The sequence below is a fragment of the Mastomys coucha genome, chromosome X, assembly GCF_008632895.1.
Source record: "Mastomys coucha isolate ucsf_1 chromosome X, UCSF_Mcou_1, whole genome shotgun sequence".
Lineage (NCBI taxonomy): Eukaryota > Metazoa > Chordata > Mammalia > Rodentia > Muridae > Mastomys > Mastomys coucha.
Window position 1 is genome coordinate 74,771,382 of NC_045030.1, and position 23,168 is coordinate 74,794,549.

The 23,168-nt window shown below is 45.1% G+C and overlaps 1 protein-coding gene across 7 annotated transcripts in view; it reads left to right on the forward strand.

Moving 5' to 3' along the window:
• Positions 1-3,493: 3,493 nt before the first annotated feature.
• Positions 3,494-23,168, forward strand: part of Znf185 (zinc finger protein 185 with LIM domain) — a 32,738-nt gene continuing 13,063 nt past the window's right edge. The window contains exons 1-15 of one of the 7 annotated variants that reach the window (XM_031363826.1): positions 3,494-3,596; positions 3,752-3,875; positions 4,227-4,292; positions 5,238-5,276; positions 5,362-5,439; positions 5,968-6,054; positions 6,830-6,913; positions 7,811-7,891; positions 8,152-8,193; positions 9,202-9,285; positions 9,996-10,082; positions 15,667-15,834; positions 17,915-18,112; positions 20,934-21,044; positions 21,910-21,990. In XM_031363826.1, coding sequence (XP_031219686.1) covers positions 3,563-3,596; positions 3,752-3,875; positions 4,227-4,292; positions 5,238-5,276; positions 5,362-5,439; positions 5,968-6,054; positions 6,830-6,913; positions 7,811-7,891; positions 8,152-8,193; positions 9,202-9,285; positions 9,996-10,082; positions 15,667-15,834; positions 17,915-18,112; positions 20,934-21,044; positions 21,910-21,990 — 1,364 coding nt within the window. In that variant the 5' untranslated portion in view covers positions 3,494-3,562. The remainder of the gene's footprint in view (positions 3,597-3,751; positions 3,876-4,226; positions 4,293-5,237; positions 5,277-5,361; positions 5,440-5,967; positions 6,055-6,829; positions 6,914-7,810; positions 7,892-8,151; positions 8,194-9,201; positions 9,286-9,995; positions 10,083-15,666; positions 15,835-17,914; positions 18,113-20,933; positions 21,045-21,909; positions 21,991-23,168) is intronic. The other 6 variants (XM_031363836.1, XM_031363861.1, XM_031363853.1 and 3 more) reach the window with 6 other exon arrangements.

Genomic DNA, 23,168 nt, shown 5'->3' on the forward strand with positions numbered 1-23,168 from the left:
GGGAGGAGGGTTTGCCCAGGGTGATTGAGCTAGTATGAGGATGCATTGCTCTTCCCACAGACCAACTGAATCTCTGAGACTGCTCCTGATCCCAAGCAGTGCCCACCCAAGAGATTAGCACTGGCTGACTTCATCTTTGATAGCAAGTTTCTCAGAGCCTGGGGCTTAGTACTACTTTGCTACTATCCTTATGTCCAAGCCTCTGCTTCTGTGAGAACATGTGGAGTCTTTGCCTCCAAACAACACAAAAATGCTTGCAGGCAAAACTTTTCTGTAACACAGCCTCATGTCAGGCTGATATTAGGCACCTATTATGGGAATACCAGCCTTAAATGGATTCATATAGATATCACTTGATCCATCTGCATTTAGACACTGGGTCACATGCTCTTGTTCTATCCTGCTAGTTTTTTCATGCCTAGGGAGTCCATCCAGGGCTAAGGCATGGACTCTGTACTAGGAAACAACTATAATATGATCTCTGTAAACCTGGCTGCTCTCAGGGTCCCTGCCTGGCAAAGCCAGAGATGGATCCCTGCAAAAAGTTTGCATGCTTGGAGAAGTGGAGTTGGGCATAAAGTATCACAGTTTATCTTTGGGAATGAAGCTCTTCTCCCCTCCTACTTCTTCCATTCTTACTTGCACTCAGACCAGTGCCTAGCACACCAACATGGAAACAAACCCTATTACCTATACCCTTAGGCACTAAAATAATCACTGATTTCTCTCAGTTGGTGGAGTGTTTGCCTACCTTGAAGCTCTGGATTTAGTCCATAGCACTGCATAGAGCAAATGTAGTGGTGTACATACATATTCCCAGCACTTGGGAAATGTCGTACTTGGCTATATAGTGAGTTAAGCCCAGCCTGGGAAAATGGATGGATGGATGGATGGATGGATGGGAGAATGAATGAATGAATGAATGAATGAAAACAAAATAATGTTAAAGGCTTTGCTTCTTTCTCACTCCCAGTTAATCTCTATTGACATCTAGCACCAAAATCAGTTTCTAAGACTGGGAGCAAATTTGGGGTATCTTGACCTGGCTCTTCCAGTGAGCTACCCTAGTCTTCATTCTATTTCAACAGTAACTTTTTCTTTGTTGTTTCTCAATAGAGAATCTCAAATAATCCAGGCTTGACTTGAACTTGTCTTTATTCTATTTCAGCAGTAACTTTTTCTTTGTTGTTTCTCAATAGAGAATCTCAAATAACCCAGGCTGGACTTGAACTTGCTGTGTAACCAAGGATGACCTTGCACTTCTAATCCTACTGTCTCTACCTCCCCTGTGCTAAGAATACAGGAATTTACCATAGACCTAGTTATGTGGTGGTGAGAATTGAACCAAGGACCTTGCAGATGCTCAACAAGTACTGATCCAACTGCACTACATTCCTAGGCCCTTTCAGGTTTACTGTTATTGGAAAGGTAATTGGATTTCTGAGATGTAGTTCTGTCCAAGGTTTTCACATTTGATAGCATGAATAGAACTAGGGACTGAAGACTCAGGCTTTAGTGGTCTGCATACAGGCACTGATTGTACCATGCATTCTGGCTCATGTGGTTTACACCTGTCTGCTAGGATGCAGACAATTGGATTTATGCAACCATAAGAGCAACTGAACTCTGATGTGGCAGCTTCAGTGCCATGATGAGGTTCCATTCCTGGCATGTAGAAGGTTCAGCCTGCCTGGACTGCTCACTTGGTACAGTTTATGGGAGAGCAGGCTCTTGCTGATGTGGCTAATTTAGTTTGGTCTTGGCCTCCTTCCCTTCCTCTTTTAGTGTGTCCTGACTTCCACGAAAACATATCCAGGTCCTGCTAGTTGGCACAACTGAACTGGTCAAAGCCTAGCCCTGGAGGGACCCAGGGGAGTGGCAGACCCCAGGGAGAAAGACCTTTCTGCCTTAGCATTGCCAGGGCCTTGCTTTCTGTTCTATCCACACCTCTGAACCTCCAAAGCTCTATTTATGTCCAAAGGAGCCACAGTATAGGCCTTTCCTTTCCCCAGCTTTGGGTCTCTCAGCCTGGAGAACAGACTATGAGGAACCTGTTGGCTCTTACCAGTCTCCTCATCTGATGCTGAGGCCACTCTTTAGCACTGGGTCCCTGTAAGGAAACATGATGGGGAGCCAACCTCAGTTAGGGCTGCACATACCCACTTTGTCCTGTACTGATTAGAGAACACTAGCTGTCTTTCCTCCAGCAAACAGATTTAAAGGCACTTGGCTTTTGCCCAGCTGCCAATGATATTCCTGACTTTACAGCAGTCCAGCAATGTAGATCATTTCACTTTCATCTTACAGATGATAAAACTGAGGCATCGCAGAGAGATTAACTGATTTGCCCAAGGCCTGACAGCTAGTGTAAGAAAGATGGTCAAGTCCAGCTGGTTCCCTGAGCCCTTGCCCTACCTCCAAATAATCTGCCTGCCCTCAAAGGTGGTAGCCTGAGATATGCTTCAATCCTACTGTCTGGCTCATTGCCATACTGGTCTCCATGACACTGTTGGAACTTCCTTATTACCACCTGCTCCCTTCCCCGGAGTCTTTCCATTAGCATTCTCTGTGGTCTGCCATTAATAACTGACTAGAACAGATGGTTCTTGACCGCCCACATGTTTCCATATTCTCCACGTGAGCAGACATGGCTATACAGGTAGGTGTAGCACCCACAGTGAAATGTGTGCTTAGTCCTTGACCTCTCTCATACATTCTGAATTCCACCAATTCTTGTCACCCCTGATACTTGAAAGGAAACCTGCATGACCTTGGTGTGCCAAGATCACACCAGGCTTATCTGTCTACTATGATGTCATGCGTGAGGTAAGAGAAAATATATTCACTTACTTATAGAGACTCAAGGGCAGAGCAGTAGCATCAGCTTGATTCAGATAAGGATCTCATGGCTGGTGCCATTACAGTGGCAAGTGGGAGAACCTGAGTTTGTGAGATGGAAAGCCAGGGAGAAAGCAGAATCGCCTTTTGATAGCAAACACTCATGAGAAGTAACCAGTTTCTCTCAAGACATTAATTCCATTATACAGAAGCTCTCCCAATTATCTAATCCAACCTTATTTTGTGTGAGGGGGTGGGGATGGGAATGGGTGTGGATGTGTGGGTAAAGGGGCTAAGTATGGATGCACACACATGTGTGTACATGTTCATATGCACATGTCAAAGTCAGAGGTCAATATCAGGTGTCTCTATCACTGTTTGCTTTATTTTATGAGATAGGTTCTTCTAGACTGACTAGCCAGCCAGCTTCAGGGATCCTCTTGTCTTTGTCTTCCCAGTGCTAGAGCATAAGGATGTGTTACCATGGCCAGCTCTGACTGAGTCATTTGCCCATTTCCCCAAATTTCACTTCTTAAGTGTCTTCTCTTAATACTGCTATATTGGGGCCAAGCTTCCAACACAAGAGCTTTTAGGGGACAAACTACATCCAAACTCTAATGGTGACCCACAAGCCATTACAATTCATGTATTAACAGATCTGTGTTTGTGTTTGTTCCCAGGAGCCCACTGAATCCACTAATTACAGGACTGAAAGATAAACATAATGAGTATTTCTTCATTAGGAGGTGTTGGGAAAGGTGAGCCTGAGTGCCATGTCTGCCTGAATTATCCCAGGCAAACCCCTAGAGGGCTGTGAACACTGCCCGTGCAGCTAATAATGGGTGGCTGGCAAGGGTCCTGGGTCTAGGGGCTTTGGTTCCCTGTTTAAGGCTCTTAGCCTTGCCCCTGCCAGGGAAGCCTGTATCATCTGGCGAAGAGGAACGCAACAATATCCTAAGACAGATGAAAGTACGGACTACACTGAAGGGTGACCAGAGCTGGATCACGAAGCATGGCAACTCTGAGGACCATACCATGTAAGTCCAGGACAGAAGGCCATAGGGGAAGGCAGCAATAGTGGGGGCACATGACCTAGCTCTTCCTAAGGATGCTGAGGACATTCTGCCATCTAAACTTCGGTCAGGCTGTGTGTACATTGGTCAGCCAGGCGACATTAAAACTTCAAAACCTGAACACAGCCACAAATATCACAATCCTATGTGCTGAGAGGCATGTGTAATCACATACCTACCTGTAAAGTGGGTCAGGAAAGGGGACGGTGAAGTGCAGTGGTGGTATACATCAGGCTAACTTTGTGATAGAGCCACAGGGGTAAGAGGTAGTGAGGAACATGGGAGCCACTGTCTTCAGTGCCTGTCTTTCTGCAGAGACCCACTCTCAAGTCAAAACCGAGCCACATCCTTCTCATCTGTCAGAGACGAATCAAATGTCAGGTAAGAGGTGTTCACCTAGGTCACTCTTAAGTGGATCCCAGGAACTCTTCTGCAAGGGTGTAGCTCTCACAGAGGGAGCACATAGGGAACATGAATTGAGAAGGGCATGGAGGACCTTTAATGAGTCATTTGTAATGTTCTTTGAACTTCCCATTTAGTGTTTCTGAAACTTGGCCATCTCCAAGAATCTGCCAAGAACAAGGTATATAGGAGTGAATAGTAGAGTTCTGTGGTACCTACCCTTAGACCTGCCTCACTGTTGGAGCCCAGAGCACTCATATGCTGAATAGAACAACTCTCGGCTAAGTCCTTGTCATCTTGCCAGATCTTTGGAGGGGCCCTACCTTAAGCCTGAGATTGCCCCCTTTCTCACTGTTTCTGGCGTGCCCTCCGTAGTGCTCCCCATCTATCATTGACAAACAAGCCCCAGTACTCAACAGACTAAGCCTTCTGCTTTTACACTTACTTCCATTGCCGTTTGAGAGTGAGTGCCCCAAGGGCCAGAGGAGGAAATATTCTAGAGGAGTAGGAAGGGAAGGCCATAGGGTTTTACCTTCTGTCAACTCAGCCCCAGGTTGAGGTCAGCTTGGGCTCTGACCAAAGGACTTTCAGTCTGATCCAGGAGAGAACAGACAGATCTCTCATTCAAGTGCCCCAGTGCCTGGCAGATCAGAGACTTCTGGAACTCTGCAGTAAATGTCCAACCATAAAGCAAGCCTGGCCTGGTACCTGCTATAAGTTAGGCTATGATCAGCATGGCTGTGGAGGAGTTAGCCATGGCAGTGTTCCTGGAAGAGACTGAAGGAGAGATGTGGAGCAGAGTGGACACCTGGCTACTGTATTAGGACATCTATCAGCTGTTGTAGTTGGAAATAGGATGGAATAACTGGTCTGAAATCCATAGTAAGGCCACAATTCCCTTTATGTTTCCTTTTCTCTTGGCAGGTCTCCAAACACAAGGGCTCCAGCTGGATACATCATCCGGTAAGTGACTTCCAGACCCTAACTGCATCCTCGTGCCACTAGAGCCACACCCAGACTTCTCAATACCTTCTGGTGTCTCTTGTAGGGGAGTGTTCACCCGAACAATAGATAGCTCTTCCCACTCCCAGCATCGCCCCTCTAAGACCAACGGAGCTCCAAGAAGGTACATCCTGGCTAGATGGTCAATAGGAAGGTTGGGAGAGCCTTGCCCAGAGCCAAGTCTGAGAGGGGACTAGCAGAGCAGTAAGGAAATATCCTGTCTGGCTTTTTCCCAGGGACAGAGGCTGGGAGGGGGAGATCTCACCCAGGGAGAAGAGCTCTGGACAGAGATGTGGATTGTGCTCATACATCTTCATTTTACTTACCCTTCATCCCTTTGGTCTCACAGCAGGCACCTTTCTGAGGGCATTGAGCCATGTGCTTAGTTCACCTTTCCAGTACACCAAGGCATCATGTTACCTAAACACTTTGATACCAGTCAAAACTGGGGCACTATTGGAGAAGATATGGAAGAGAGACCAGGGGGCTCTTTCCTACTCAGTTGGGTCTGCCCTGTTCAGAATGCCTGGCAGGGCCAACAGGAAGACAGTCTCCCAGTGGCCCTTGTCCTGTCTCTTCTGGGTTATGTTGGTAAACCTAGAGGCAAGAGGGGACCTGTGGTTGGGAAGCTGGAAATGACTTGTTCTTCTAGTGCTTCTGGGCAGCTGGGAGCAGCTAATTCTGGTCGCCCTCTTCAATCGTCCTGCTATAAGATGACTACGGAAGATTATAAGAAGCTGTGAGTATACAATGATGCCAGATACTGAACCTGCTGAGGGCAGGTGGACACTTACCTCTGAGCACAACCTGGGGAGAGCTATTCCTAGTGGCTTAACAACCCCTGCCACTTATAGATGTAGCATGGAACAAAGGATGACAAAACTCTAGACAAATGAATGGCCATGCCCAATACACTTCTTATAGGAGGCAAAGCAAAGACTGTTAGAAGCTTCTGGAAGGAGCATATGGATAGTGGACCATGAGCCATAGCTATAGAGCCTGCTGTTTACTCTCTGGGTTTCCTAGATGACGACCCTTCCCCATTCAGGTCTCAGGTTCTTGGGCTGGGCTGGGCAGGGCTGAGCTATGCTTTGGGGCATGATATTTCTTAGGTTTTCACTCTCCCCATAGACTATTGGTGTGGGTATTTTGTATCTAAAGCTGAGCTTCCCTTGAGGTTCCTTCCAAGGGTCCCTAGACTGTGACCCTAGACTGTTCTAGACAGACGTCTGGATTGTGCCAGCACTTCTCAGGAGTCCACATCTTTATACAGCTTATACCTGCTTCATGGCACAGCTGGCAAGTATTTCTAGGGAAGTAGTGAAACTGCAATTGCCTGTTGAGGGACCAAAAACAGGAGAAAAGAGTGCTGGTTTTTAATTGAGAGCAAGTGCCATGAGCTAAGGCTCAGTGTTGCAATAACAATAAATCAAGATGCTGAGGGTGGTAGCCTGTAGCAGGGAACAGGAAGGACAAGAAAGAAGAAGAGCCATACCTGCATCTCTCCCCCACAGAGCACCATACAACATCAGGCGCAGCTCCATATCAGGGACTGAGGAAGAGGAGGTGCCATTTACCTCAGATGAGCAGAAACGGAGGTGATGGTGTTCATTATGGGCATACCCATGGGCAGGGCAGGGGCCAGGGTCTTCACAGATTGCTGAAAAGACTCATACGAGCCAGAGTACAACATGCATAACACATAAATCATGAGGATACCCCATGTCTTTCCAGAAGTCTTTCCAGAACTATCTCTCAGTGCTAGGCCAGCTCAGGAGGCTGAGAACCTTCTAGTGATAGAATCTAGGAAACAGAGGTGCACAAAAAAAGGCTCATGTGCAGATTCAAAAGTTCCCAAGGAACTTGAAAAATATGCATGGCAAAGTACCCTAGTGGAGGGGTGTCTGCGGTGTTCTTTGAGTGGAGGAATGGATCTAGAGTTTCAAATGCCCCTTGCTTACACAGAAGGAGCCCAGCTAAAGGCCAGCATCTGCCAATCCATATGTGATTTAGAAAGCATAGTGACAGCCCCTTGCTAAAGGCCCTGGAAGGCTGTTTGTTCTGTACAAAAAGACCACAGTTGCACAAGGCCTGAAATCTCGATAGTGCAGGGGCAGGCAAATGAATAAGAAGCTCCAATGGTGGTTCCTACTGAATGCTGTTCTGTCACCTGCTTAAGTATGTGCATTTAGTCAAATCATCAGGATCAGTCAATGATGGAGTATATCGGCACCCACTTGTCTGGGTTGGGAGAGTCAATGAACCAATGTGAACATGTCAGCACTGCTGGGCAGGGCTGGGCACATGCTCCATGCTCCCTAAGTAAGGGTCCTTCCCTCAGTATCCATTGTCACTCTGAACAGTTCTTAGAGCAGTGCTACCCTGACTTATCAAACTCAACCCCACAGTGTACTCCTGAGTCAGCCAGTGAACAATCCCAAGCTAGACTGACAGAGAGGCTAGACTGATACCCATCTCTCCTTATACTACCCCAGGTCCCAGGCTGCAATTGGTGTTCTGAGGAAGACAGCCCCACGGGAGCACTCTTATGTCCTCTCAGCAGCTAAGAAGACTAGGTGAGTTGTCCAGGAATGAAGCTTCAGATTTCTTTCACTAGTGAAAGAATGAGTTGAGTACTTCCATGAGAATTCCATCTTGAGCTCCAGGGCTCTCAGATGCACTTCTTAGAAAGACAAACAGACTAAAATTAGGTAAGGTCCTGAGAATTGGAAAGGTTCAGGGAATTGGAAAGGTTCAGGACCCTCTTGGGAGAGGGGCTAAGATGACACCTGCCATTGAGTTTTTCCAACATGTCCCATGTCTGCTTCCTTTCTAGTAGTCCTACCCAGGAGCTGCAGTCACCATTCATTGCAAAAAGGTAAGTATCAGTCAGGTAACTGGTGACACACGCATCCCTTTTAGCCAGTTCTGTGCAGTTAGAAGCCTGGCTGAGAGAATGCTTTTGCTTAGGGCTGAAGGGGCCTTAAAAGATGTCCTCACTCCTTTCACAAACTGGTAGGTACCAAGAAACCAACATAGCAAGAGTCCTTGCTCTGCCCTGTGCTCTTCTGTCACCCAGAACTAGGACCAGAATCACCAAGAGAAACTCCATGGGAGCTGACTGTGATGTTACTGATTGGTCCTATGGAGTAAACAGTGTGAGAGAGGGAATGAGTCCTAAGTCAGGAGTCTAGATGAGTGAGGTAAGGGTCTTATTATTTGATACAGGACAACTTCTGTAGAGATACAAACAGGGGAAGATGAGGTCATGCTAAATTAGGGTAGGCCCTAAATCCAATGGTACTGTCCCTTCGAGACCAAGGAAATGTGGACACAGACACAAAGAAAAGTCCACATGAATGAAGACAGTGACCTAAAGTAGAGTGAGGCAAATACAATTTGTTCCAACCCTGCAAACACATCAATTTCAGATTTCTAACCTTCACTTCTGGGGTTTTAAGCTATTCAGTTGGTGGTACCTTGCTCTAGTAGCCACAGCTAAGAACACACTATTCTCTGTTACTTTGTCTATGGGGGGACAAGGTGCTGCCAACTCCTGCACCTCTCACTGCTTATTGTAATTTAGTCAGCTACTCTCATGTCACACAGCACTGTATGTCCACTTCTGGGCCTTTGCACTGGCTAGGACTTGGTCCTGCAACATTTGGAGTGCCTGTTCCTTGTTGACTTTCTACCTACAGCTTACCCTCTTTGCATCTCTTAAGAACCTATTTCTAAACAAAGTCAGACTCATGGGTTCCAGGGAATATTCCAATGGCTTTAGTCACCCGACTCATCTAGACACTGGTGAAAGCACATCCTTCAAAGGCCAGAAAGCACCAAGGTAACTGAGAAGACCTCAAAGTGCCACTTTTTTCGCCCACAGGGTTTATGTGATAGATGAGGATGTGCTTCCTGAGAAAAAACAGGAACCACCTGCTCTCACAAGACTCGATTCTGGCTTAAGCAGGTAATCAGTCACTCACTTTGGGCTGTGAGAGACTGGCCACTGCAGCACTAGCATCCCACGGTTAAGCTTGCGCCTGGTTCTTCTATAACTTGGCCAAGTTCACGCTCCCTAGGAGACACACCTGTTGTCCCCAGCACTTCTCACATCTGCCTTCTTTGCCAGTGTGGATGGAAGTGGGACCCAAATATCTCAGGAGATTCTAAATGAGTGCATGCTAAATATGCCTAGCCCCTCTGGAAGCCAGGAACCAAGGTGTGTGTCAAGAACCAGCTCTAGACTATGAGCTGGTAATATGGCTTCTCCCTGGCCTGGCTGGCTGGCTTTGGAAGGTCTAGCAGTGGTGACAGTGCAGGGCTGTTATTTTCAGGGTGCTACTCTAGTGACCTTTCTAAAATGTCAGACTGACCATGTCAAACTCCTTACCCATCTTCAAGCCCATCTTGCAGCTTCCCCTTACCAGGCACATCTGCCCGAATGCCCACCTAGAAGCCCCTTCATTGTCTGAGAGTAGCCTAGGGTTAGCTCTGGGTGGGAGATGGTGATATCCATCTACGTCTACAGTACTAAGAAGGCTTAAGGCCAAAGAAAAGATGAGGACCGGAAGGGAGAAGTAGATGGGAGGCCCCAGAGGGAGAATGCCCATGGGTGCTAACACAGAGGGCGAGAAGCTTCTCTCCCACACATTCTCCAGTCTCTCCTTTGGCCTACAGCTTGACAACTGAGAAGATTGTCCATCTGCAGATCACAGCCCCCAGAGCAGGACTCCACCTGGTGGCCCCAGACCTGGAAGCCCTGAGGTACTAAGGCCCCATTGCTGTCCTCTCTCTCTTTATATCTTTCTCAAGATGAGAGAGAAGCAGGAGACTGGTTTTTAACAGGTGTGGCGAACCTGGGTTCTCCATCACTATCTTGATATACATTTAAAATAATTATATAATGAGTAATTAGGCAATGTAATTTCGTGAGGTCAAAGACCTGGCCTTGGGATCTAATGGTGATTGGGACTTCCTGGGCCAGAGCTATTGACTTCATCTGATGATAATATAAACGAGTTCAGCCTATTAATGCTGGCCATGCTATGTACCCCAATGCCCTCAGAAAATGATAGGGCTGGTCAGCAGAGCTGGGTGAGGACACTGTCTGTGTAACCCTTTATTAAAACCAGAGTTTTAATTATGTTGCTTATAGGAGAAGGCATTGGGAACTGAGTGGAGTTCTTGAGTCTGCCTCCACAGTTCACAATGCCACAGTGCCCTGTGCTTGGAATAAAAATGGATGAAGGGGCCAGATCCATCAAGGAACACAAAGATCCAAGCTCCTTTTCCTTCGGATGGGCAGGCAGGAGACAGACCAGCTCTATCATCAATCTTCTAACTCTGTCACCTTTCTTACTGTCCACTTCCCCTGCTGCCTTCTACACATCTACCTGAGGACATTAAGTTGATAGCATGAAAGAACAGTGAGTAGCCTAGTAGGTTATGCAGACTGGGAAGAACACTGGAGCATGAACATTTCAAGGACAGACAAGGGGGAGAAGATAAAAGGAGACCAGAAACATGTGACCAAGGGAACAGAAGGTACCACAGGATTGAGGGAAGAAAGATGGTAAGTCTGAGGGAGAGACCCATTGGTGACCCAAAATAATGCTGAAACTGACTTCTGGACTTGGTAATACAGGGCTTCTGATGATCTCAGGATTGACTGAAGGGTTAGGACAAGAACTCAGAAGAAAGCTGAGTTCCATTTCTTGTTACTTGTGGAACTTAGAACATACCACTCAAGCCTTCTGAGCATCAGGTGGCTCATCTGGAAAACGGGGATGGATAACGATATTGAAGTCAATGTGGAAAATTAATGTGTGGAAAGTTGGAAGAACAGACTCTGGCCCCTAGTCAACAACGGTGACTAATAATGAGGATTTGTGAGTTAATCAGTTCATCATTAGCACATTTTCAGCTCCTTCAAGGCAGCTGGCATTTAAGGATGAGGTAACTGCCTTCATCAGAGTGTGTGTAGAGGAGTAAAGTCATCTCTTTCCTCTACAGGTCTTCCTAAAAGCCTTGTGCATTCAGCCTAAGGGTTTCTGGGAGCCTGGGTCCAATGTTAGCAATTGACATACAGACCAGCACTGTACTACTGCTGCATATCTGCAGAGGAAGAAATAGAGCGAGGGGGGTCTATAAGGAGCAGAACTATAACATTTCCCCAGAGGTGCACCAACTCCAGACCAGGCTATCCCTCTCAAAGTCCTTGGAACCCCGTATGTTGTCATTTGGGAGCCCTAGATCCCCCTCTCCAGAGTGGAATGATCCCTGAGAACGAGGGCAGGGGTGCTTTGATGAATGAGAAAGGTTTTGTCTTCCCTCTTTGGCTTACTAGCAGCCCCAAATTCCTTGTGTCTGCTCTAGTAACCATTGACCATCAATGTGGCTACCTCCCTCTGAATTTTCACCTTTTGTTTCCATTCTTCTTTGTAAGCCATTAAATCTGAACAGAAATGTTTACATAGAGTCCACTGGGACTTGGGTTGGCTCTGATCAGAGCAATTTAGAGAGGCAAAGATTTCTGCTCCCAAGTCATCTAAATTATACAAGTGCAGAAAGAAGAGGGTGAGATGCTAGTACTTCCACCACCATCATCAACACCACATCCTTTGCCTGTGGATATTTTACTTCTTGTTGGATTTTCTTCTTTTCCAGACTAGCAACTACTGCACCTCCATCATTGACTCTCAAATTCCTGCAAAGCAAATACAAACCCCCAACTCATAGCTATAGGCCCATCCCTTAGCAAGAACTGGCCTTGGATACAAATGAATGTATGGGGAAGGCAGAAAAAAACTAACAAATGACCTAATAATAGAAATTAAGTCCAAACTCCTCTTTCTAGCTCCCATAGTTCTGCATGGCAGTGAGGACTCCCTGTCCAGACTTTTCTTTCTCCTGTACCACAATGGTGCAAACACTTTCAGAGTGCTCTTGGCTACTGTAGAAGACATCTGATCTAGTCTGGCTCTAGTGGCTTTCTCTTTGACTATTCATTGGACTCATCCTTCCTGTTTACACACCCTCATAAAACAAATCCATTTGTTTTACAGTGACGCTAAACCTCAAACTCATTTGCAAAACAACATGAAGTATCTTTCTAGATTTGTAGGATTTAGTGCAGGCTGTCAGTTATTTTACTTATACTAGTTTGATTTTGTATGTATATGTGGGTGTGCATGTGTATGCATGTCTGTGTCTGTATGTGCATGTGTATGCTTGTGTGTGTGTGTGTGTGTGTGTGTGTGTGTGTGTATGCGCATGTGTGTCAAGACCAGAGATCAACCTCTAGTGTCATTCGTTAGGCACCATACAGGGTTATTGAGACAATCGTTAGCTTATAAGCTACAGGCCTTGTTATACACCATTTTTTTCTTTTAAATTTTACTAATAATAAGCACTGAGTGAAAATATTAGCTGATAATAGTTACAGTATGTTGTCTTTATGTATTTTACAGTTGCTCCAATAACCCTGTGAGATGGGTAAATGGGGAAACAAGCAGAAAGGTTAAGTGACTATCCAAAACCATACCTGTGGCAGCTGAGTCCTAATGAACAGCCTCAAAGAGAAACCTTCCAAGAAACTTCAGCAGGCTAGTTGATGAAATGTGTTTGAAGCCTAATGTCACCTTCAGCTGGTGTACTTGATCTGGTGTTATCATTCCTCAAGCCAGCAAAGATTTCTGATTGTGCAATTTGATAGGGGAGAAGACTTGTGTTCACAAGTGTGATAAGCAAATAGGAATAAACTCTAAATCTGCCCAACTGCAGAGCCCAGGAACAGACAGTAACATTCCTCTAATTACCAGTTTGAAAAAGCAATGCAGACATTTCTGATGACACTGTTTAACAACTGGCTATGTTTGTTTTTTTTTAAATTTAAATTTATTAAATTTTATATGTATGAGTGTTTTGCCTGCATATGTATGTTTGCATACCACCTATTTGCCACATCAGTGGGAGTGGCCAGTAGAGAAAGGACAATGGATCCTCAGAGACTGGAGTTAGACACTGTTTCTAGCTGTATGTGAGTGCTTGGAGTGAAACTTAAGATTTCTATAGAGTAGACAGCGCTTTTAACTGCTGAACCGTCTTTCCAGCCCCTCGCCTGGGGAAGTATTAATAACAAAACACTTATTGAGATTTTTGTTTAATTTCCTGAGGGTATGGCTCCAGCATTTTTCTTAAGCATTCCAATTTCCTCTCTTCTCCAGTATACACTGGAGATGTCAGTTCTTAATCAGAGGTTTGTCCTGCCCACTCCTATCCTCCTGCGTCATACAGTAGTAACCGAAGATTTTTTTGGGTTGCCACAACCGAGGGTGGCTTCTAAAAGATAAAAATCATGGATGCTGCTAAACGACCTATAATAACAGGCGATACTAGTGCCTTATTCTCAACACACACAGAATTATTAACCAGCTAAAAACGTTAATATTAAGGTTGACAAGCCTTCCTCTAGCACTTGTGTTCACTTTGGGGGAACACACACATACTGAGGAGTGTTGAGCATAGGTCCAGTCGGCCTGCCACAAGAACGCAAGCACCCGTGACTGCAGCAAATTTCAGTTGCGCAGGCAGATTTGGTTTGCTGCAGAAGGGAGGGCGCGCGCATGCGCATGAGTAAGCTAGCCGGCGCCAGGGTAAAAATACGCCTACTCGCGCAGCCATTTCCTGCAGCCGCTAGCTCAGGATGAAGGGCCCGCTATGAAAAGAGTACAAAATGGCTGCTCCAGAGACTGGCTTCTAAGGGGCTCCTCCTGAGGCAGTGCTAGCTCCAGCCGCGAGATGGCGCTGGATGATCACAAATGGTCCCTATTGTGCCAGTCTGTTCCAGTTACCCATCCCCCCACTAGCGATCTCAGAGGGCGGTTGGTTACAGTAGCCTACTTAGGAGTGACCAAACCTAGGGACAGTCTGCAGTGAATACTTCGGTACCCACCTGGACCTCAAGGGCTATCTGGCCCTCCACTCACGACTGACCCAATGTTCATTTGATTGTGCATAATGGACTAAATGCAGGAATTTAATCCTAAGGGATTTAAGCTTGAATTTAAGCCCAAGGTAACCTTATGGGTCCTTTGGCATATGATTCAGTTCTTACATGAACAAAAATGGAAATAGTTTCTACCATAGACAGTTTAAAGGGTTAAATTGGTTTATATATGTAAAGCATGCAGGGCAATGGGGGGGGGTACAAAATATTATCAAATGCTACCTTTATAAAACCTTCAAGATACATAAAGTTCCCCACTGCGAAGTTTTTGTTTATTCAGTCATTTGATAGTACACTGTCTTGCCTTTCTCCTTCGAAATTTTGTTATCACATGTTAAATCTAAGACATAGATTGTTTTCCTCTTTGTTGTGTTGCAAGTGTGGGTTTTTTCTAGTTTGCATTTAACACAAGAAGGTGAGTTTTAGACATGTTCTCACTGTTGGCAACTGGGCTCAGGCAGCAGATTACACTGTGTAGAAAGTGGCATTGCCTTCTGTGCAGTATGTAATCACAAATTGGCAGTGGCTGCTTTAAGCTACCAGAGTCTGTGAAGGTTTCAGAGAATACAATAAATCTCCCATCCTTTGGGCTTCCCTCTCTCACCTCTCTGCAGTAGCTGAGGCCAAGTGGCAGGAAACTAAGATACCCCCTTCAGGATGTTAGATTTAGATTGCACAGAAAGGCATCCTGTGAGTGTTTGACCAATATTTTTTTCATGACCTATAAAGGTTAGAACTCCTGAAACTGCAGTTGCCCTGCTTCAAGGCCTAGGATTTCCCCATATTGCCCTACCTCTAAGCTGTTCTTTCTGGAGAATCTTGCCTCTGTTTACTGAACACTACTTCTTCCTGGTAGAGCTGGAGGTGATAATTGGTTTCTTTTCACTGCAGGGAAATTTTAGTTTCCCCTTACCTGAGGCTGAAAACTTCAATTAGTTTTACAACCTAGTCCCTGAAGAGCAAGGCCATCACACATTTTCTTTGTTCTGCCAGCTTAGAGCATCCCTGCTATGGCCTTAACATACAGAAGTGAGTTCCAGGGATAGTAATCATTGATAATGTGTTTTTATTCTGTCCTTAGCTTAGTAGTTCCCAGAGCACTGCAGCGAGGTTCTAAGCTGGTGGAATAAAGAGACAGAAATGGTGATGAGAGAGGAGTGCCACACCATCTACTGTCTTTCTTGTGGCCCCCACCTTTGAGAGTACATTGCAGGCAAACTGAGGAAGATGTACCCTCCTTGATGACTTCAGATGTAACTTGAGCTATTTATGTCAGAGTACAATAGGACAGCAAAACCAGTGCCTTGGGCCTCTCTCTATATGATACTTGTTCTTCCTCAGCCCCTCAGCTGATTGTAAGACGAATGTGACCCCCAAGACCATCGATGCCTGGCAAGAGATGCCTGCTGATACAAGATGTGGTCAAGGAGACCTACTTACAGCCTCTCAACATTCTGCAGATCCCAGCACCCTATACCTGCAGAGAAGCCCTAGTGCTTGTGCCAGCAGGTAAGGTCTTACACTGGTCTGTCTATGACCAAGGTTTCTGCCAGGGTCACAACATGGGTGGGAACTGCTTTTCATACTCCAGGCCACTGCCTGGGTTCTTTAAATGTGCTCAGAATGTTGATACCCTAGTCCTTGGGCAGTGTTGACTGCTTCCTGGGATTTGAGACATTGGAATGGGGCTGTGATCAACTTAAGAAGTCTGGCTGTTTCCTGGTACAAGAGGGAAGTCTGTTTCCCAGAGTGTACATGGGTAAGCTTCCAGGGATGGTGAAGACTAATTTTTTTATACAGTGGTGGTGTCAAAGTATGATAGGGAGCATGAGTGACATGGACTTTGGGGAAGAGAGAAATGGAATGAAAAAGACAAGGAAGGACCATGCTTAAGAAAGCAAAAGAAAGAGTGAAGACTGTTAGTTTGTGTGTGTCTCTGTACGTGAATGGTAGATAATGTGACTGTAACTTAAGGGGCCTGTGAAGTATGGGCAGAGTTTCAAGCCCAGGCTCTCATTTGTGGTTCCTAGATTTTAAATGGTATATAAAATCAATGACATAAAAAAATAGAGATGGAAATGTCTAGGAGAAAAAAAGGAATTAGTTGGAGGTGTGTGTGAAATGAGAGTCAAGGTATATGGAGGAAATGTGTTCAGTATACAAAATGCTTGTTTTAAATTGTACTTATGTAACACAGTGTACCAGGTACAATAAGAGACACAACAATTTTTTTTAAATAAACAGATACAGGAGAAAGTGATAAGTTCTATGGTGTCTGGGGGAGTGAGGTTGAAGTTAGGTTTGAAGGCTTAAGGAGGATTTCCCCCAATGCTAATGAAGGCATTACAGATGCAGGAAACCAGAGACCTGTCAAAGGGAGGTATATGGTGAGTGTCTTAGTTAGGGTTTTACTGCTGTGAACAGACACCATGACCAAGGCAACTCTTATAAGGACAACATTTAATTGGGGCTGGCTTACAGGTTCAGAGATTCAGTCCATTATCATCAAGGTAGGAGCATGGCAGCATCTAGGCAGGCATGGTGCAGGAGGAGCTGAGAGTTCTACATTTTCATCTGAAGGCTGCTAGCAGAATACTGACTTCCAGGCTGCTAGGATGAGGTTTATAGCACACACCCACACTGACATACCTACTCCAACAAGACCACACCTCCTAATAGAGCCACTCCCTGGGCTGAGCATATAGAAATCATCACTGTGAGTATAGACTCAGAGTGACTATAGGAAAGAAAAGCTAACTGCTGCCCTTGCCAGGAAGCCCTAAAAGGAAACTAAGCAGTCACTTGTTCCTGAGTTGGTGACTGCAAACTATACCCTGAGGAGCTGAAGGACTGATGGTGCTTTTCAGCTAGGAGAGGAGTTCAAGATGAGTTGCAAGACTGCCAGGCCAGGGAGGTACACAGCAGCACAAGGTAGGAGGCCTGTATAGAATCTGTGGCTGAGGCTGAGAGTGACTTGATAAGGCCGCAAGGGTTGCTGACTTTAATTAAAGGTAATGGTGATGGAAAAGTGGTACCCAGGGATGCATCCAGATTTCTGTTTGGGATGAAAGGATGGATGCTGAAAGGAACTAGCTGAGGATGAGGAAGTTAGAGGAGCTGCTATGCAGATATGACAATGTTAAGGTCATTGAACCATGTTGACTTTGAAGGGCCTATAGGAGATCCAGGTGACAAGAAGCCCAGTAGGCTGGAGTTGAGTTAAGATCTGACCACTGACTAGAGAGCTGAGGGTTGTCAGCTTATAGATGACAAGTGAGGATAGCATACAAGAACAGTCTGGAAGCCAGTGCATAGATACATCCAAGGCTTTCCCTGAGGGCTTGATGTATGAAAAAGGAACCAGGAACATGCTTGGCATAAGCCATAAGCTTGTGCAAGACCTCCTGACCCCAACTCTCCAATTTTCTTTATCTTCTCACTTCTTGGTGGTTTAACTTAGGACCCTTTTCAAAACGGCTTGCTTTCTGGGAATTGGGGGCTGCTTGCCTCTTGAGAAGTAACATTCAGAGATTAGCAAGGGCCAGGCCTTTGTTCTTCTCTGCATATGATATACAATATTCATTCTCAGCACTCCAGATGCTTGTGAGGAGAAAAATGCAGCCCCCAAGATCATCAAGGCCTTACAGGAGATACCTGGCACCCTACAAGATGGACAAGGTGACCCAACTATGGCTTCTCAACAACTTGCGGATCTCAGCATCCCAGAGCCACAGAGTAGCACCAGTAGACTCGAGCAGCAAATCAAAGAAGAGGACTGTACCAACAAGTAAGGGCCTGCACTGCCCTCTTACTGCCTCTGGCCCAGCTGTCAGGTGCTACAACCTAGGACAAACACATGCACTTACAGCACAAGCCTATTTCTCTTCGCAGATATGAGAGGCTAAAAAGCAGAAGGAAGCAGACCAAACAAGGATTTGAGTGCAGGGGTTCTCTTGGAGTCATAGCATCAGGTCTATTTGAACAAGAGCACCATGTTATCAAGCAACCAGTTGGAATGGGAAAACTAATGTGGGTTGGAGTTAGGGATATGGGGTTGTAAGGTCTGAGAAAGGTAGAGTGTGGTGTGAATGTGATTATTGCCATAACTAAAGCTGCCAGTTGGATGAGTTCTTTCACTGTTACTACCACCAGGATGGCCAGAGAAGGGACCAGTGAGTCAATAATTCACCTCTGTGGTGCTGACCTAGGAGTGTGTGGTGGCTGAAATAGGCTGACAGCAGTAGTTTGAGGAAACAAGGGTCATAAGTTTTCTGTGAGAAAGACCAAGGTATAAAGCAATAGGAAATATTGTTTCCCATTCCACCTTTCTGTTAGCAATTCAGGCCTCCCATAGTGTGAGCTTTCTGACTCCTAGCCTCAGAAGAGTAGGGCCTGTCCACACCAAGGTTGCTTATCTACTATTTTTCCAAAGTATAGTATTATTGTTCTCCATTCTAAAATATTCTGTCAATTCTTATTGATAAATAAAATCCGTTAGAGGCTGGGATTAAATCAGAAATCTTCAGTACTCTGTAACTTTAATTTTTTAAAGCTTACGTTAATGATGGTTCTTAACCTCTAATACTTTAACCTCCCTTTTAGCCCACCATCCACCAGACGTAGTGGGAAAGAAAGGATATTGAAAATAATAGATCTATTTTTAAAAGTTCTTTAAAACAACTCTCGTCTATATTGTCTAAAAATCAACAATTTGATTCACGGGTTAATAATGATAGCTCAATCCATTCACACTTTATAGAGACACCAACAGTTTAATTTGATAGAGTTGAAATAACAAACACAAATAAACAGAGACAGCTAGGCCTCAGCCTCCTGTGTCAACAGGAGACACCCATAGAGATACCAGGAAAACTTCTCAACTGTGTTACTCTCAACAAATCAAAAATCAACAAAGACATGAGACCAACAACCGCTATACAACTAGTTGTATAGACAAGGCAAACTCAGCCTCTGTCTGCTAAGTCCTCTTTATATGGCCTCTAAACATCACAGGTCTTGCACATGTGTCTGTCTCAGTTGACATCATTTTGTAAATCAGCCCAATCCACAAAAGTGACAAAAAAAAAAAACCCTAACACGCCACCAAAAGTTTCTTAATATGTTTCTCTCTATAGAGTCTCAACAAATATAGCTCAAGTACACAATATAAGACCGACCAATACATACATATGGTTAACAAAAAAAAAAAAAAAAAACCTTTCTCTTATGTTTGCTTCAGCTAAACATTCCCTTACGAGTCTGTCTTAGTCTTTCATCTGTGTCTATTTAAAAAAATATTTCTTCACATGTTTACCCCAACAAAACACCTTCCAACATAACTTTCTTTTTAAAGATCCCTTAAGTTTTCACTACAGTACTCTTTTATTTCTTGGACTTCCTGGCTATTCTTCTGCCTCCAGACCTGATCTTGACCCACTGCCTTGTTCTCACTTCTGCTTTTCCATATCTCAGTTCCAAGAGTCTTAGCAGGAATAAGGATACAGTTAGAGCCCATGGCCTGTACTGCTCATCAGCAGATTGTGCATACTGTTTTTCTGCTTGTAATAACCCAAGAAAAAAATATCTTGTAATATGACATAGAGGGTCTCAGGTAAAGTGTTATTTACAAGGAAGATCTGTAGCAGCTGGAAAGAAACAACCCACACAAAAAGAAGGAAGCAGGAAGGGCCCAAAAGATGGACCCTGTGGTTGACAGGAATGGAGTAAGGTGAACAGGGGAACAGAAAGTTGGCTTTTGTAGCTTAGGGAGATGAGATCATTGGGAAGAAAATGAGATGTTTCCTTACTGCTGGGTATGAGAACTCTGGAGGCCCCTTGCAACCTACATTGCAGGTCTGGGGGTTTTCTTTTTTAATTTTATCTCTTCAGTGCTGCTGTCCTCTTTACCTCCCCCCACCTCTGTGAGTGTGTGTGTATGTGTGTGTGTGTGTGTGTGTGTGTGTGTGTGTGTGATGTATATGAGGCATGCTTACCTGTGTATGTGTATTTTCTTTTTATTGAGGTCAGGTCTCATGCAGAACCTGGAGCTTGCTAATTTCTGCTACTAAGCTAGCCACCTTGCTCCAGGGATCCTTTCACTGGGGTCTACCTGCCTTCTCATTAATCCCTGAGCCCATCTACTCTCCTCCCATGGTCTGCAGTTCTCCAGAGTTTGATATAGGGTGAGAAAGTTAATCCTACAAAAGGATTGTTTTGTCTGGCTTCCTAATTAGCAAACTAGACTGCTTTGCCCTGCTCCTCCACCCTGGCTACCACACTCCCAGTAATCTGATGGGCAAATTACCAATACCAATGCCTGCAGGCCAGAATTCAGAGTAGAAATTGGAAAATGGAAGTCTCACTGATGGGTCATTATGAAGTGGGCTGTGTCCCTGCATCGAACCTGGATTTTCTTCTTTGTATAGAGGTTCCATTCACTGATCTCTGAGAAACATGCAAGAGCAATAATAAGGGATTTGCACCCACTGTTCCCAAAATACTGGCATACTTTTAAAGGTCTTGAAGTGGCAAACTTTGGAGTTAGGTCATAAAGGCTTATTTGAATCAAGAAGTAGAGACATACTTACTCTTTTCTTCATTTTTTTCAGGCAGAAGAGCCCTTCAAGCTGCATGGTCACTGTTACCATCTCTGACACTTCTGAACAATCTCAATTGTGTGTTCCTGGTGCCTCAAGTGAGGTAGACTCCAGCTCAACTATGTAAGAAGGGTCATCTAGCAAGTCTTGGTGTCCTTAAGCATGGGGTTCCCTATAATCTCCTTACAAGTAAAGGATGCCATTTTCCTTCTCTGTTGCTTGCTCTGTGATTTCTTCTCCAACTCCTAGCATCACAGTAGCAAATGGGCAGATATAGTATAAGTTCTTAGTCCCTCAAATATAAATTTTACATTCCCTTAATCTATTGGCAGGACTGGACATGCTCCTAACATGCTTTCCTTCTCATCTCAACAAGAAGCTAACAAATACAACCAGTGGCAGGCTTTGCCACCTGTATGAAAGCCAGGAAGGCCAGGCTGGTCTCCCCAACCCCTCTTTCCCTCCCCCCTTCACTGCTGTGATCACTGCTTTACCTGTACTGTTGAATACCTTTAGCCTACAAGAATGGATGCCATTCTAGGGTGTCTGCTGAGTGAGTAGTATGTGTAAGTTCTCTGCTGATTAAGCTAGGGGACCGGAACATGAAAATGAGGATCAAGGGTGGGGCTACACTGAGCCAGCCTGAAGTAGACCTTGTCTCCAAAGCTTACAGAGGCTTTCCAAAGCAAAGATTAAGGTTACTTGTAGGCCCCTGGAACCTGATTGAAAATGGAGTGGGAAGTATAGCGGGTGACTACTGCAGGGAAGGCACTGAGTGGAAAGAACTAGTCCACATGTACGATGGCATCAGCATACTTTGCAGCCTGGCTTGTGGAACCCACTAACCCCTCTACCCTAGGCCTTCACATGAGTTTCTGCATTTCCTTCACACTGGGCTGGGGGCACTGACCCTCCTCTGTGGGCCAGGCCCAATCGCCTAGAATCTTCATCCTAGTACACATCCCATTCTACTGTGCTCCTTCTACAGCAAAGGGATTCTCTTCGTGAAAGAGTACATGAATACAAGTGACGTGTCTTCTGGGAAGCCAGTATTTTCACACTGTGACAGGTGAGAACAGGTGCTCTGTTGTCATAGCCTGTACCAGGCCCAGTATTTGGCTTTATTCTTATATCCTGCTACCTCAAGCAGGACGTAGTGGGCAGTACCTACTGGGTAATCATCCAGTGAGTGACAACATACTGCAAGTGCCTACTAATGCATGATTTAATGGATTTTCAGTTGTTCTTTCTACTTAGGTGGATAGAAAATGTAGCCCCCATGTTCTTTCATGCTAGGTGGCCCCACTGAACCCCTTGTCTGTTTGCTTTCTGATCCCATGCAGGAAGTTACTTCTAAGTGATTTCAGTACTGTTCTACTCACCCATACTCTAGCTTGTGTCAAATTGATATAAAACTAGCCAGCACAATTGATCCCCTGTTAGCCTAACACACAAACATATTGCTGTTAAGCCAACTGGACTGTACTTTCACCAATAATATCCTCTCGCAGCCTCTCTTCAGGGTCACCTGTCATGCCACATGGTGCCAAGCCCCCACTGCCCTCCAGACTCACCACTCTATGCCATCAAATCCAGCACCACCTGGGTGACTACCAAGTTCAGCTGCCAGGACAAGGTTGAGCTTCTGAGTGCTAATGCTGAGAACATACTTCCCAGAGGGTTTCACCTCAATGATGCTGGTGATCCCCAGTAAATTATCAGTTCCAGCAAACCAAGCATTGATTATCCCAGTATAGGAAATGTTGCATTTTAGTGTGGATTGTTTCTTGTTAATCACAGTCGATCACTCTGTCACAGCTAACCAGTACCACAGATTCTTAATAAAGATATACAAGGCCTCCATAGAGTCTTTAAGTGACCCAGTGACTGCTCTTTGGCACCTCACAAGCCAGGCCTGCATCCTCTTCATTGTTCTCAGCCTTGTTATTTTCCAAGCTACCACAGAATAGCTCACCAACTTAGGCAGCTCAATGAATTTTTTTCTAGCCAAATTTCTCATGCCACCAACACTACCCTACACAACACAGTCAGTTCTGTCACAGCTGTACCTGACTCCTGGTATGCATTTCTGTCTCGGTTAAGGTTGCTACTGCAGAGATGATACACCATGAACACAAACCACTTGGAGGAAAGTGATTACACTTCCACATCATAGTTCATCATCTAAGGAAATCAGGACAGGCACTCAAACAGGACAGGAAACTGGAGGCAGGAGCTGATGCCGAG